At 40.6% G+C, this 16,109-nt stretch overlaps 2 protein-coding genes across 2 annotated transcripts; both read left to right on the top strand.

The window, feature by feature from the left end:
• Nucleotides 1–1,558: 1,558 nt before the first annotated feature.
• On the top strand, nt 1,559–16,050 carry LOC132452911 (histone H2AX-like). The gene is made up of 3 exons (XM_060045749.1): nt 1,559–1,987; nt 6,530–6,543; nt 15,617–16,050. Exons 1-3 carry the CDS (start codon nt 1,608–1,610, stop codon nt 16,006–16,008), a joined length of 786 nt encoding a protein of 261 aa, XP_059901732.1. The 5' UTR covers nt 1,559–1,607; the 3' UTR covers nt 16,009–16,050.
• LOC132452854 (histone H4) lies at nt 3,109–3,529 on the top strand. The gene has a single exon (XM_060045675.1). It carries the CDS (start codon nt 3,166–3,168, stop codon nt 3,475–3,477), a length of 312 nt encoding a protein of 103 aa, XP_059901658.1. The 5' UTR covers nt 3,109–3,165; the 3' UTR covers nt 3,478–3,529.
• Nucleotides 16,051–16,109: the final 59 nt, after the last annotated feature.

Here is a 16,109-nt window from a genome sequence, read left to right as displayed (position 1 = left end):
CCGATTTGTAAGGCTGACAAATCCGCCGCTGACCCCAGTGGATGACTTGTTGTCTCCCGTGTTCTGTGTGGTTTTGTAGGCTATACTGTGTGAGCCGGATCACCCGAATGAATTTCCGACGATTTGTGTAGTTTGGTATTGATAAAGACTTGACTAGGCTATCCATCTATCTAGGCTATTAATCAGCAATTATTAGCCGAAGGCGAAGTGAATTGTGGGGAATAGCCCCCGAGACCGAAGGTTTATTTGTTGTTATTAGCGGACATTTTGTGATGAAAACAATATGAGTTTGAGATGTCAATCATGGGATATCGCCCAATATCCCAAGATAGCGAACCAATCAAATCGCGCCATTTTAGGAGATTGACGTGTAGCATATACTAACTATATATAATATCTATGTATTTATCTATGTGTCTGTATAATCTGCTGAACACTCTCTTATTAGTCTCTACTCTTAAGGGTCTCAAAGCGGCTTTGGTCCGTGTCTCCCCAACGTGATGTCATGCAATGCATTCTGGGGGAAATGAGAATCAATAGAACACCGCTAAAATAGTACCTACTTTTACGTATTAAATTCCGTTTTGTGATACCTTACAACCTTAAATACAATAAGTAACAGTTTAAATCTTTATTACCAACAAGCAAATTGCACAAATCCGTTGGAAAATAAACCCTGCAACACAGCCTTTAAAGTTGTAATGTTGATTGATGACCGACTTCCACAATCGTTTGAGAATGAGAACAGGGGAGGAGCTGAGTCTGACAGACTCATCAGAGAACCTTGCATTCCATGATTCGATTCACTGCTACCGGAAACTCGACTGAACGAACGATCGAACGATTCTGAACGATTCTTCTTGGCGAACTGACCGACGTGAACTGAATCAAGGAAAATAACCATCCCTAGCCCTCAACTGGTGGGGCTGTTGGCTTTCATGCAAGTGGGTGGTGGGTAAGTGAAGCAGAGCCCTCTCTCTGAATGGTGAAGTGGCCTAATAACAGGTTCAGGACAGGCAGTTTGGCATCAACAACTTTTTGCATATTTCTGATTTTGTGATGCTGTTTCACATGCTGCGCTGGTGGTTTTTTGACAAATTGATCCTAAATGTGCAGTTCATGATCATGCTTTGCATCCCTGATGCATCTTCAGTGTCCCCTATGGTGAACTGCAACAGTTCACCATAGGGGACTATAGTAAGTTTATTGCTCTATAATTTATAATTATAATATGTATCTGAATAAACAAAGGTTGTAAATTGGATTTGTAAAGGTCAAAGTCAAGAGCATCATGTTGGTATTTCCTAACATATTGAAAAGGTATACATTTTTTAAAGATTCCGACTCTGTACATTCCTTTTTTTATCTTCTTGGTTCTGGCGTTATCGCTACTGATATAAATTATTTTATTCTGTTACTTTTAATTTGGGACCTTTTCTTTCTGTCAACGCTGCCACCTTAAGGGCGTGTCACAATATTTGTGTTTTACCGTGATTGGTCTATTTTACGGAAGTTTGAGCAGGCCAATGAGCAAAGACCTTGGTCGCTATTTATACCAGTCGGAAGCTGATTTGAGCACTTTGGATCAATTTAAATACTGACTCAACATGTCTGGAAGAGGAAAGACCGGAGGTAAAGCAAGGGCGAAGGCCAAGACCAGGTCATCCCGTGCCGGGCTCCAGTTCCCAGTAGGCCGTGTCCACAGACTTCTTCGCAAGGGCAACTATGCTCATCGCGTCGGAGCCGGAGCTCCAGTCTACCTGGCAGCCGTGCTTGAGTATCTGACCGCTGAGATCCTCGAGTTGGCCGGTAACGCCGCCCGTGACAACAAGAAGACCCGTATCATCCCCCGCCATCTGCAGCTGGCTGTGCGTAATGATGAGGAGCTCAACAAACTCCTCGGTGGAGTGACCATCGCTCAGGGCGGTGTGCTGCCTAACATCCAGGCCGTCCTTCTGCCCAAGAAGACCGAGAAGCCCGCCAAGAAGTAAACTGAAACCCCATCTACAATCCACGAAAGGCTCTTTTAAGAGCCACTCAAATCTACGAAGAGATATTCCGTCCAGAAAAGTCAACTGAAATAGGCTAATTATCTCAAATGACTAGAAGCAGGATGCCCCATTGTGAACTTCTTAAAATCTTTACATGGACCTTACTGTTTATTAGGCTACTTTCATGAAAGGGCGGACATAATACATCAAATCAAGATTTAAGTAATTATCTGAAACTTCAAGTGGCCAATAATTACGTTCATATGGTCCCTGAGGTTTGGTATCACGCTTAAGATAGGCCTAATTATTTTCTCAATATGCAAACCCTTTTTTGTGCTACACAAGATGAATGGCATAACATTTAGTTGCTACAATGAGCATTCAATGTCTCACGTCTCCAGTAAAAGCAAGAGGTGCTAAAACGCCGGTTGTGTAAGGGTAATGTTTCATGGGGTAAAGCTTTGCTAGGTATTTATTTGTTCTTTATTACATTTTAGGTTAGCCTACTGCTGATTAATTTATGTTTATTTATTTTTAAACAATGCAAGTAGGCCTATGCTAGATTCCTCCCCCACTACGACGGCATGTAGCCAACTGTTTCAATCGATTTGGTAGCCTAATTCCAACTATAAATTGTAAACTCTCCAAAATTACGAATCTTTATTAGTATGATTTTGATAGCATAATTTTCTTTCTTCATGCACCCACTAGGATACATTGGTTGGTTACCAAAAACCAAACCTTAACAACTGAAACGGGTTTAGTATAGGCCTATAGCTTTATTGTTTGTTTTCTTTGTAGAAAGCCTGTTTGGAAAATTTGTGTTAGACACACCACGAATATGCCAAATGAAGCTCATCATACTAATTAGGAAACCCTTATCTTATTCTTCATATAATTTAGATTTATTCACTAAACACTTATTTTTTACATGCTGTTTTATCGATATGCTACGAAAGCCATCGCCCGCTCCAAGTTATGACTTTATTTTTAATATAGTTGTGTAAAGGGAGGGTTCTGTGCTGAATAAAGGGCAATGGGCGGGGCCTATAGAGAATGGGAGGGATCTGTAACAGTAGGCTGTCCTGATCTCTCGAAGGTCCTCAGGAAGCCTTTATAAAGTCAGAGCGCTCGTTCAGTGGCACATTGAGTAGACTACCAAAGCTTCTGGAAAATGTCTGGACGCGGCAAAGGAGGAAAGGGGCTCGGAAAAGGAGGCGCCAAGCGTCACCGTAAAGTGCTGCGTGATAACATCCAGGGTATCACCAAGCCCGCCATCCGCCGTCTGGCTCGTCGTGGCGGTGTGAAGCGGATCTCTGGCCTCATCTACGAGGAGACCCGCGGTGTCCTCAAGGTGTTCCTGGAGAACGTGATCCGTGATGCCGTCACCTACACCGAGCACGCCAAGAGGAAGACCGTCACCGCCATGGATGTTGTCTATGCCCTGAAGAGGCAGGGACGCACCCTGTATGGCTTCGGCGGTTAAACCATTTTTCGACCAACGATAAATCCAAAGGCTCTTTTAAGAGCCAACCAAATAATTCTAAGAGATTCTTACCATGATCTTCTAATCAGTTTGCACTGAATAATTGATATGGACCTTAATATCGGTTGGTGTTAATGCCACAATATCAATAACTTGGGTTGCCCGTTGTGAAAATAGTAAACTGACCTGAAGTCAGATGGTAGGTTATTTAGACAAATTAAACGGTATACCAAGAGTAGATGTGGCGGCAGGTGTATGACTTTGTGATTTATAAATTATTATATAAATAAATTATGTAAATTACTCTTCTCACAAATAATAATAATAAACTTTATTTATATAGCACTTTTCAAAACAGTTACAAAGTGCTGAACAATAAAAACACAAATTAAAACAAAGAGCACATGTGATGTACAGAAAGAAGACAAAAAACAAAACAAAGGCAGGCTCTAATGAAATCTGGATAAGCTCTCCGGTAAAAGTGGGTTTTGAGGAGAGATTTAAAAATGGTTAGTGACTCATTCAACCTAATTTCCTCAGGCAAGTCATTCAAGAGCTTCGGTGCCTGTGTGGAGAAAGCTCTGTCCCCTTTAGTTATGAGCCTGGACACTGGGAGGAACAGCAGTCTACTGCCTGAGGACCTCAGACCATGCCCGGTTCCAGAACAGAATGCCTTGGGGTGCATCTGAGATTACAGGGGGTGCACCAGTACTATACTAAAACCAGCTACCCAGCTTCAGTTTAGACTTCGCTTTTTTACACACAGGCCTTTCCTACCATAGACAAGCACTTCTGCGTAGTTCTACTGACATGTTGGGACAACAAACAATTACTGTGCTTAAAAGATGGTATCATATCATGCCTTGTGATGTGGAGAACATTTCAGCTGCAACATTAGCTTATTGATATCTTAGATAGCTTTGAATATGAGATAGGTTTTGGATATGTGTGATGTGTGAGGTGTTTAAAAGAACAGAATTCTACACAAAAAAAAACATGTGACTGCAATTCAAAAATAACGTTTATTTTTTATAAATTGTGGCAGGATATTTGACATAAATAATTGTACATTGCCACTTAAAAATAAAACAGATTTTAGCTGAACAAGGAAAGAAAACTTTCAGACTTTGAACAAAAAGTAATCAGTATAATACTCTTAAAGTTAACACGATTGTAAATAAATACAATAAAAAGAAATATGGGTTCTTATGAACATAATACATTTAATACATGTATTGGATATCCGACGGATATATAACTGTTGCTGCCGAAGAAGTTCAACGTCACTACCGTGCGCTCCATAGATATACTATATGGGTGCGTGCCTTTTGCACACGACGCCGGCATGACACACGATGCGGCCAATCACAGCAGCGCTGATATAGAGCGACAACATTGCGACCTCGAGTGTGATATTGCTTTATACAACAGTTATACCAGAGCCCGTCTACGAAGAGCCTGGGCACTCCCTATACGCCCCATTGTACCGATTTTGGTTGTAGTTCCATGAGACACCCACTAGGGGTGATCGCGGGCGAGTCCAGATTGAATGGGAGTCTATGGGGCTATACGGCTAATTATGCCTCTTTCACCTGCTTGTCGTTGAAATATCGCAAATTTTATTGTAGATTCCGCAAGTTCAATATAGATTATGGTTCAAAAGTCAAATGAGTGAGTACTTATGTCCTTTCGATTTCTTACAGTTTGGGCCGTTGTTGGCCATACACGCTAGCATTCTGCTAATGAATGCTGATTGGTCAGGGACGGATTTGCGACTGATTACGACCAGAGAGAGACCCCTCTTACGGCATCTGAAGCTGAAGAGCAATCAGAAACGTGTTAACTCAATTTTTGAGTACTGTATTTATATTTTCCTGCAGGTCCTTTATTTTTAAGATAGTATGGTGAAAGTAGGCTACATGGGCATAAATGGAATTTCTTCCATTTCTTTCGTTCAATGTTCAATGTGTTATATACATGGTAGGTACGGTATGACCACCTTAAATAATACAGTCAATATCCCGCTCAATATCATTTAATCTGTCATTGTCTATTTTTCGAAAATAAAGATAGTTTAAAAAAGAAATGCCTCGTAAATGGGCAATGATAAACTGCACTTACATTGGAAACGGATTGTCCGTCTTTTCGTTTACCAAGGACAGAAAAAGGTAACGTTCTTGCTTGCTCCTGTATGAATGGTCCTAGGCTACCTGAGGCTTCACCTGGTAATGAAAGTTGCGCTGGAGCCCGGGTAATATCGCACATGGCTTATTCAAGTTGCGCGCTAGACATTCTCTAAAGTGTCGAGACTCAAGCACTTAACTTACCTTAACCGATTGTTCCATACAAATGGTTAGTTAACGATTTAACAACTTCAACATCTGCTATTACAGTCGTTATTTTTTTGTAGGACTTGGGCTAATGACCTTGCACAGAGGGAAAACACATCTACACCACTTGTCATTGATTTCTATGCATTCACTGATCTTTACAGATGGGTTTGTTTTAAGCCATTGAATATACCGTAATTGCTCTGCCATGCAACACATTATAAGCTACACATGTTTGTTAAATGAGAAATATGGTCTGGATCACATTGAAACAGTAACAGTTGTATAACAGTAATTATACAAACATTATACCAACATTGCAACAGGAAAGTTTATTCAAACATCACACTAACAAGAACACAATAAGAACAGTAACTAATAAAAAAAAAGATAAATGATTTAACAACACTGAACATACTGAACAGAGGCAGGGGAAAAGGACAGAGGAAGAAGACTTGTCCGTTGTCACAGCATCAAGGTCCGACTGTAGAGATCAAGAAAGGAAGAGGCATGAGGAGAACAACAGAACACTGCTCTCTAGCAGATTGTTTACTGATGTAAACTAAATTGATGCAGTCTTAAAATTATGATTCTAATCCAGGTTTCTATTTTAGGAGAAAGAAATGGCTCATAATCGTTACTAAAAAAAAAGCTTTATCATCGGCACTAGTGAGGTAACATACATCTGTAAAACATTCGCGCATTTCTTTTTTTTACATTAGCTCACTAAAACTCTGTAACTAGGGCAAAAAAAAAGCCTTACCTCCAACAGCTGGTGTTATCGTTGCGGGACAAGGGAAGTGCTTTAGAAACTGCCGTAAAGTAGTACCTCTGACAGTATTACAGTGTGTGACGTCATCGCATGTTTTTAACGCCTTTTTAGAACAGATACGTGACCTTAAAAAATGCAATATTCAGCTGAGTTTATTATCTTAGCCCCACCCTTTGATAGCAACTTTAAAATTACTTGACAAAAAATTACATCGTGAGAAAAGTGGATTCTGAGGATAAAACCCTGTTGGCTCCCATTCATTCTGGACTCGCCTACGAGCGCCCCGCGTGGTCAAAGATTATTACTGCAACCAGTCCAGAAACCCGGAACTAACCCGCGAGTGCCAGTTCTCCTCATATTAGACATTCTCTGGTTATACTCAGGGAAGTCAGTCCGAGGGGGGGGGGGGGGGGCGGTGCTGAGAGAGAATCTATATAATGACGTCATAATAAATTCTGCGCAACATCCATTGTTTACAGAGACGAGATGACGGGTGACGTCACATTCAGGGATCCGCTCTGATAAACACTCTACTGGTGTGCAAAAAGAGTTCTGCCAACTAGCCACTGTTATTCACAAACGTTAGCAAGTAAACAATGTGGAAATTAGAGTAAACTCGGCTGATACTGTGCTGAATTTCACACACTAACAACATGCCGACAAGCTGTTGCGGTCCGGGATTATACACAGCGTTATAACAAGGATTCAGGAGGTTATTTCTAAAGGTTTACAAAGGAAAGTGACAATAATAGAAAGCCTTCATTTTCCTCCAGAGTTACGAGTTGTCTGATATGAGGAAAGTGGCGGTTTCTCCGTCAAGTGAACCGCCCGTCTTTGCTCTTTTTTTGCCAACCAGTTTACGTGCGGGATTCCAGAATCAAAACGATAACATTCAACGTGTCTATTAATATGGCAGCAACATTTTACACCAGTTTTAGAATGTTCACTACAACAGATGTTGAACACCAACATGCTTATGTAAAATCAGCATAGTACCGATAATATGATAAATATCATAAAAAGGATGGATGTCAATAATTTAATGAAAAATCATGTTGTATGTTAAAGTTATACAAAAAATAAAAAAAAGTATTGATTTGTTCAGAAAACTTTCTCACTTGCAGTTACAGCCAGGGGCCGCTGCAGCACCCTAAGCACCCCCACTTCCCGCATCCCTGGGTAACACTGTTGTTTTTTATTGGTCGTCATGAAAAACAACATAAGGGGTAAAACAGTTGTTTTTTATTGGTCATCATGAAAAAAAACATAAGGGGTAACACTGTTGTTTTTTATTGGTCGTCATGAAAAAAAACATAAGGGGTAACACAGTTGTTTTTTATTGGTCATCATGAAAAAAAGCATAGGGGGTAACACTGTTGTTTTTTATTGGTCATCATGAAAAAAAACATAAGGGGTAACACTGTTGTTTTTTATTGGTCGTCATGAAAAAAAACATAAGGGGTGACACTGTTGTTTTTCTTTGGTCTTCATGAAAAAAAACATAAGGGGTAACACTGTCGATATTTATCAATTAAAACATAGGGGGTAACACTGTCGTTTTTATCAAATGAAACATGAGGGGTGACATAGTTGTTTTTTGTTGGTCGTCATGAATAAAAACATAAGGGGTAACACTGTTCCTATTTTTATTGGTCGTCATGAAAAAAAACATAAGGGGTAACAATGTTGTTTTTTATTGGTCGTCATGAAAAACAACATAAGGGGTAACACTGTTGTTTTTTATTGGTCATCATGAAAAAAAACATAAGGGGTAACACTGTTGTTTTTTATTGGTCATCATGAAAAAAAACATAAGGGGTAACACTGTTGTTTTTTATTGGTCGTCATGAAAAAAAACATAAGGGGTGACACTGTTGTTTTTCTTTGGTCTTCATGAAAAAAAACATAAGGGGTAACACTGTCGATATTTATCAATTAAAACATAGGGGGTAACACTGTCGTTTTTATCAAATGAAACATGAGGGGTGACACTGTTGTTTTTTGTTGGTCGTCATGAAAAAAAACATAAGGGGTAACAATGTTGTTTTTTATTGGTCGTCATGAAAAACAACGTAAGGGGTAACACTGTTGTTTTTTATTGGTCATCATGAAAAAAAACATAAGGGGTAACACTGTTGTTTTTTATTGGTCGTCATGAAAAAAAACATAAGGGGTAACACTGTTGTTTTTTATTGGTCGTCATGAAAAAAAACATAAGGGGTAACACTGTTGTTTTTTGTTGGTCGTCATGAATAAAAACATAAGGGGTAACACTGTTCCTTTTTTTTATTGGTCGTCATGAAAAAAAACATAAGGGGTAACACTGTAGTTTTTTGTTGGTCGTCATGAAAAAAACCAAAAGGGGTAACAATGTTGTTTTTTATTGGTCGTCATGAAAAACAACATAAGGGGTAACACTGTTGTTTTTTATTGGTCATCATGAAAAAAAACATAAGGGGTAACACTGTTGTTTTTTGTTGGTCGTCATGAATAAAAACATAAAGGGTAACACTGTTCCTTTTTTATTGGTCGTCATGAAAAAAAACATAAGGGGTAACAATGTTGTTTTTTATTGGTCGTCATGAAAAACAACATAAGGGGTAAAACTGTTGTTTTTTATTGGTCATCATGAAAAAAAACATAAGGGGTAACACTGTTGTTTTTTATTGGTCGTCATGAAAAAAAACATAAGGGGTAACACTGTTGTTTTTTATTGGTCGTCATGAAAAACAACATAAGGGGTAACACTGTTGTTTTTTATTGGTCATCATGAAAAAAAGCATAAGGGGTAACAATTTGGTTTTTTATTGGTCGTCATGAAAAAAAACTAAGGGTGACACTGTTGTCTTTGTCAAATATTTTATAAGGGGTAACACTGTCGTTTTTTATTGGTCGTCATGAAAAAAAACATAATAGAAATACACACATACATTTTAATGTCATGTATATCCTCTTTGTTGACGATTGATTATTGCGTATTGTCATCGCCTCAGTGGTGCAGTGGGGTTTACTCTGCCTAACCCCCTGGCGACCGGGGTTCAAGTCTGGTTGATGTCATCTGTTGGAAGACTCATATCTCTATTTCATGCGAATTTTAAAGTCAAGAATAACCTTTGTGATGACGTTATCCGTTTTCTTGATGGTGCATTGTTAAGTTCAGAGGTTAACACTCTAAACAGCTCACGTTCGAATCCCCGCAAAAAAAATGAAATAAATATAAGGGGTAACACTGTTGATATTTATCAAATAAAACATAGGGGGTGACACTGTTGTTTTTCTTTGGTCTTCATGAAAAAAAACACAAGGGGTAACACTGTCGATATTTATCAATTAAAACATAGGGGGTAACACTGTCGTTTTTATCAAATGAAACATGAGGGGTGACACTGTTGTTTTTTGTTGGTCGTCATGAATAAAAACATAAGGGGTAACACTGTTCCTTTTTTTATTGGTCGTCATGAAAAAAAACATAAGGGGTAACAATGTTGTTTTTTATTGGTCGTCATGAAAAACAACATAAGGGGTAACACTGTTGTTTTTTATTGGTCATCATGAAAAAAAACATAAGGGGTAACACTGTTGTTTTTTGTTGGTCGTCATGAAAAAAAACATAAGGGGTGACACTGTTGTTTTTCTTTGGTCTTCATGAAAAAAAACATAAGGGGTGACACTGTTGTTTTTCTTTGGTCTTCATGAAAAAAAACATAAGGGGTAACACTGTCGATATTTATCAATTAAAACATAGGGGGTAACACTGTCGTTTTTATCAAATGAAACATGAGGGGTGACACTGTTGTTTTTTGTTGGTCGTCATGAATAAAAACATAAGGGGTAACACTGTTCCTTTTTTTATTGGTCGTCATGAAAAAAAACATAAGGGGTAACACTGTCGTTTTTTGTTGGTCGTCATGAATAAAAACATAAGGGGTAACACTGTTCCTTTTTTTATTGGTCGTCATGAAAAAAAACATAGGGGGTAACACTGTTGTTTTTTATTGGTCGTCATGAAAAAAAACATAAGGGGTAACACTGTCGTTTTTTGTTGGTCGTCATGAATAAAAACATAAGGGGTAACACTGTTCCTTTTTTATTGGTTGTCATGAAAAAAAACATAAGGGGTAACACTGTTGTTTTATCAAATGAAACATGAGGGGTGACACTGTTGTTTTTTGTTGGTCGTCATGAATAAAAACATAAGGGGTAACACTGTTCCTTTTTTTATTGGTCGTCATGAAAAAATTATTCCCCCGTAGAACCGGGCCTGCCTCAGACTACGAGACGGCACATAGGGGACTAAAAGCTCTGAAATATAAGCTGGGGCGAAGTCATGTAGAGCCTTAAAAGTAATCAATAAAATCTTAAAATCAATCCTAAAACAAACGGGAAGCCAATGTAGAGACGCTAGAACAGGTGTGATATGGTCATATTTCCTAGATCTTGTTAAAAGCCTGGCAGCTGAGTTTTGGACAGTCTGTAGCCGTATGAGTGTTTAATAACACTCATACGTAATAATAATCAAGTCGTGAGGAGATGAAAGAATGTAACAAAGTATCAGTGTCACTGAGATTTAAAATTGATCGAATTTTAGAAATATTGCAGAGAAATATTACAATCACCAAGATTGTACAATCTTGGTGATGTGTTGCTCAGAACATAAATTACTGTCAAAGAGTACTCCAATTTCGGTTTTTCTGTAATTAAGCTGCAGAAATGTATTGCCATCCAGCTTTTAATGTCATTTAGGCATTCATGAAGTGCACTTAGCATATGTGGGTCGTTGGGCTTGATGGGTAGGTACAATTGAGAATCATCAGCATAAAAATGAAAGGAAATGCCATGTCTCCTGATGACCTCACCTAGTGGAAGCATATACTGTATATAGAGAACAGAATAGGTCCAAGTATTGACCCTTGCGGTACTCCATACTTTATATTAGAAATTGATTAGGAGCAGTTCTTAATGGAGATACAGCACATCCGATTCGATAAATAAGACGAAAACAAATCTAAGGCAGTGCCGGATAAGCCGACCCAGTCCCTTAGTCAATTTAAAAGTGTTTCATGGTCTACCGGGTCATTTGTGACTCTCAACAAGGCGGTCTCCGTGCCATGGTTCTTACGAAAGCCTGATTGAAATTTTTCAAAGACACTATTGTTTACCATAACTGCCAGCAGCTGCTCAGAGACTATTTTTTCCAGGATTTTAGAGATAAAAGGTAACTTTGAAATCGGGCAAAAGCTATCGAGGATAGGGGGATCCAGTCCAAATTTTTTGAGGACTGGTTGAATACAGGCAGTTTTAAAATAATCGGGGACACAGCCAGCAGATAGTGAACCATTAAGATGGTCAGTAAGTGGGGCCCAATACACTCCTTGATTTCAATTAAAAACTTGGTGGGAATAATATCTAGTGGGCTGGAAGAAACTCTCATATTAGAAATAATTTTCAGGAGTTCAGGCAGGGAAATAGTAGTGAAAATACTGAAAAACACACCGGCAGGCTGGGCTGACGTCCGTGAAGCTGGGGTTTGTTCTGATACTAATTCTAATATTTTCCACTTTCCCCACAAAGTGCAAGAGGAACTTCTCACAATCTGCATCAGATTCAGCAGGGGCACCAGGAGGGACTGGATGAGTTGGTCGACCGTCTTAAATAAAAATCTGGGATTATGTTTATTGGCAGATATAAGATTAGAGTAATAGCATGTCCTTGTATTCTTAACCATACCGTTATATGAGAGCAAATGCTCTTTCATAGCCAGGAAGTGAACCTGGAGGCCTGATTTCTTCCACTGGCGTACAGCTTTTCTGCAATTCCTTTTGCAGGCCCGACAACTCTCATTTAACCAAGACAGTTTTCTTATTTTTAGGTTAGATCTTGGCTTAACAGGGGCAATGACATCCAGGGTTGAGGAGCAAAGCTGGTTAAAGGAATTCAAAAAGTCATTTGTATCAGGGACTTCAGGAATCGGAAAACACTGCTCATTAAACTCTACAGAATTTACTGGCACTGTGCTCATTGAAAACGCGGGTGTACTTTGTGCAAGGTGAGGCAGTGCAAGCAGCCAGAAGTTCACAGGAAAAAACATTACAAAGGTGATCAGATACACACATGTCCATGACCTTAACACATGGTATCCTCAGGCCCAGGCTAAAAATGAGGTCCAGAGTATGGCCATGGTCTTACCAGAAACATGTTGTTGAAAATTAAGAGACTTAGTGATGCTTAAAAAATCAGGAGCAAGGGTTTTAGACAGGTCATCAACATTGATATTAAAATCCCCACAAAGCACAATTCTATCATGGTTTAAAACAAGACTAGATACAAATTCAGAGAGTTCTGATAGAAATGGGCCAGCTGGTTTAGGGGGTCGGTAGAATGTTGCAAAAATGACGGGATTCGGGCCACCTAGTTTAAGCAACAGAACCTCAAAAGAGGAAAAATCGTAGAAGGAATTTGAGTGCATTTATGTTGTTTTTTATAGACTGTTACAAGGCCGCCAGCACGGCCACAAACCCTAGGCTGGCTAATACAGTCAAAGTATGGGGGACACAGTTCAATGAGCTTGCAGTGATCACCGGGTTGTAACCAGGATTCGGTTAAAAACATGAAATCCAACTCAGCAGAAAAAATATTTTTTTTTAAAATGAAAGTCTTATTAGAGAGGGATCTTACATTTAAAAGAGCCATCTTAAAAGGTCTATGCTGGGCTAAAACCTTTACTGGAGTAATGGTCTGGATCATTGTTAAGTTATTCATATTTCTGTGTTTAGGATTCCTGTTGAGTTTGGCCGGTAGGCATCTAATCGTTACAGGAACCCTATTACTAATGGAAACGGTGCGAGAAAGATCCGGATCGGCCTGTATAATGATGGATTGTATAGGGAGGCTTTCCGGTGCGAGTGTCAGCGACAGATGTGACTGGCAGGGGGAACTGACGGCGGGAACAGTGATCTGAGTCTGCGGATGTTTCGGGGAGAAGGGGATAAACAGTCATGCATGTGAGGTTGATTGAACAGTGTGCTGTAGGTTAGCTGTTAGCATTTTGTTACCCCACCAGTTAGGGTGAATACCGTCCGGCCTGAATAAATGTGAACGGTCCCAAAACAGATCGAAATTATTAATAAAACCAAATTTTAGAGCTGTGCGGGTGGACTGGAGCCAGGTGTGGAGGCTGAGAAGTCTGCTACAACGCCCCACTCCACGGCCCAGAGAGGGGATGGGACCAGAAAAGTAGACACTCTCGTCACAGGAACTTAAAAAATGAAAGAGGTTGTTAAAATCTTTTTTGATGAGCTCAGACTGCTCACGAGCAGTTTCGTATGTTCCGACATGGACAATGACACGTCTAATTGAGGACGGGAGCGGGCGCAGAAGCCCCGGAAGTTTGCTGGTGATGACAGGGACCGTGGCTCCGGGGAAAAAGTGAGTTGCAGCGTTGAAAAAGCGTGTGTTCCTTATAATGGAGTCTCCGACTATTAATGTGGTCGGAAGGAAAAGGGGCCGAGGGGCTGACAGCCGTGGAACCTCGGAGCCTGAGAGTGGAATCGCGGTGTCCACGCTGCAGGGCCCAACAGGAGAGAGAGGACGCGGGGCAGCGATGTCAGCGTCGACATTTTGGAACGGTCCGCTTTGGAGCGAGCTGGAACGGCAGGAGCATCAGCTGATGGAGCAGGACTGTCACCAGACAGGGCCGCAGAGAACAATGCCCTCTGTTTGGAGGTGTCATTTTCATCACAGTGGAAAAGTTCCACATTCCTGTGGAAAGTCCCACGAAGGGCCAACATTAATGTTGGCCGCATTCCTGGACAGAACATGTCCCCCATAACCTGTCAACGAGTCGTCCATGAAAACATCCAAAAATAAGTGACTTTGCCCAGGCTTTAGAAGCACAAGGGGGATTCCCAAATAGTCCATGTCAGGTGACACTGAACCGTTTACGGTGAGAACCTTGAGTTTGCGTCGCATCAAAAGAGAGCGTCACGATCCGGACCTCCTATTTAGACTTTGGCCCACGTGCAGCATGTAAACCTATTAACCCTCACCCACACCACCATGGCAGGTAAGTGGGAGGGACGTAACCCCCTTGACTTTGCTGTGCTAAGGACTAGGTTAATGGTCTGATGAAGATTCCCAAAGCACTTAATGGCTAGGGTTCGGATCACCATTGGTCACATAGTCATCCAGTTATTCAATTCAAAGATGATTTTTTTCAGGGACTGGAATGACGATCTAGGGTTAAGGATATGTTGAAAGAGCCACTTGTTGCAGTGAGAGGTTGAATAATGTGGTAAACACTCTGTATTCAGTACCTGCCTTGCTTACATGTACTTTCTTAAGGCTGGTCCTCAACTGGTGGGGCTGTAGGCACTCATGCAGATGGGTGGATAAGTGAAGCAGACCACCCTCTCTGAATGTTGAAATTAATGGTTCAGGCAGTTTTGCGTCATCCCCAGCAGTAGATTAATGTTTTTGTGGTCAGACAGTGCTTTTATGCTGCCACTTACCTGCTGTTTGTTCTCAAGTTTATCCTCAATGTGAAGTTTGTAATTGTGCTTTGCATCCTCTATGCCTCTTGAGTCTCCCCATGTTTGACTGTAACAATGGAAAATATAAAAACATAGTACGTTTATTGCTCTAGCATACAATTTCAATTTTCTGATTCTACTTAAGTTGATAATTGGATTTGAATAGGTCAAGTCAGGAACATCATGAGGGTAGTTCAAGTGAATTCACTAAGTATAAAAAATATGACTTCATCTGATTGTTGACACATTGGTATACATATTTTTTAATCAGCATCCTTCAGGCGTTGTCACTACTAGTATCTTACAGGTGGTATTTTACGGCCTGCTACTTTTTTATTTTATTTCAGTCGGTAGAACAGTGCCACCTAAAGGGCGGAAAAGATAAATGTGTACTCTACCGTGATTGGTCCATTATCTGGAAGTATAAGCTGGCCATTGAGCAGAGACCTGGGTCGGCATATAAATCAGTCGGAAGGTCCCACTGTACCCTGAGAATCTTTTCAAATAAGCGCTTATCATGTCTGGAAGAGGAAAGACCGGAGGTAAAGCAAGGGCGAAGGCCAAGACCAGGTCATCCCGTGCCGGGCTCCAGTTCCCCGTTGGCCGTGTGCACAGACTTCTTCGCAAGGGTAACTATGCTCATCGCGTCGGAGCCGGGGCTCCGGTCTACCTGGCGGCCGTGCTTGAGTATCTGACCGCTGAGATCCTCGAGTTGGCCGGCAATGCTGCCCGCGACAACAAGAAGACCCGCATCATCCCTCGCCATCTGCAGCTGGCCGTCCGCAATGACGAGGAGCTCAACAAACTCCTCGGTGGAGTGACCATCGCTCAGGGCGGTGTGCTGCCTAACATCCAGGCCGTCCTTCTGCCCAAGAAGACCGAGAAGCCCGCCAAGAAGTAAATCAGAAACCCCAAAAAACCAAAGGCTCTTTTAAGGGCCAACCAAATATTCTCTAAGAGCTAGCCTACTTTAAACACTTATGGAGTTGCGCTGAAGTCAAT

The sequence above is a fragment of the Gadus macrocephalus genome, chromosome 2, assembly GCF_031168955.1.
Source record: "Gadus macrocephalus chromosome 2, ASM3116895v1".
Lineage (NCBI taxonomy): Eukaryota > Metazoa > Chordata > Actinopteri > Gadiformes > Gadidae > Gadus > Gadus macrocephalus.
The sequence above is the reverse complement of the archived record's forward strand: the minus strand, read 5'-3'. Positions and strand labels throughout refer to the sequence as shown.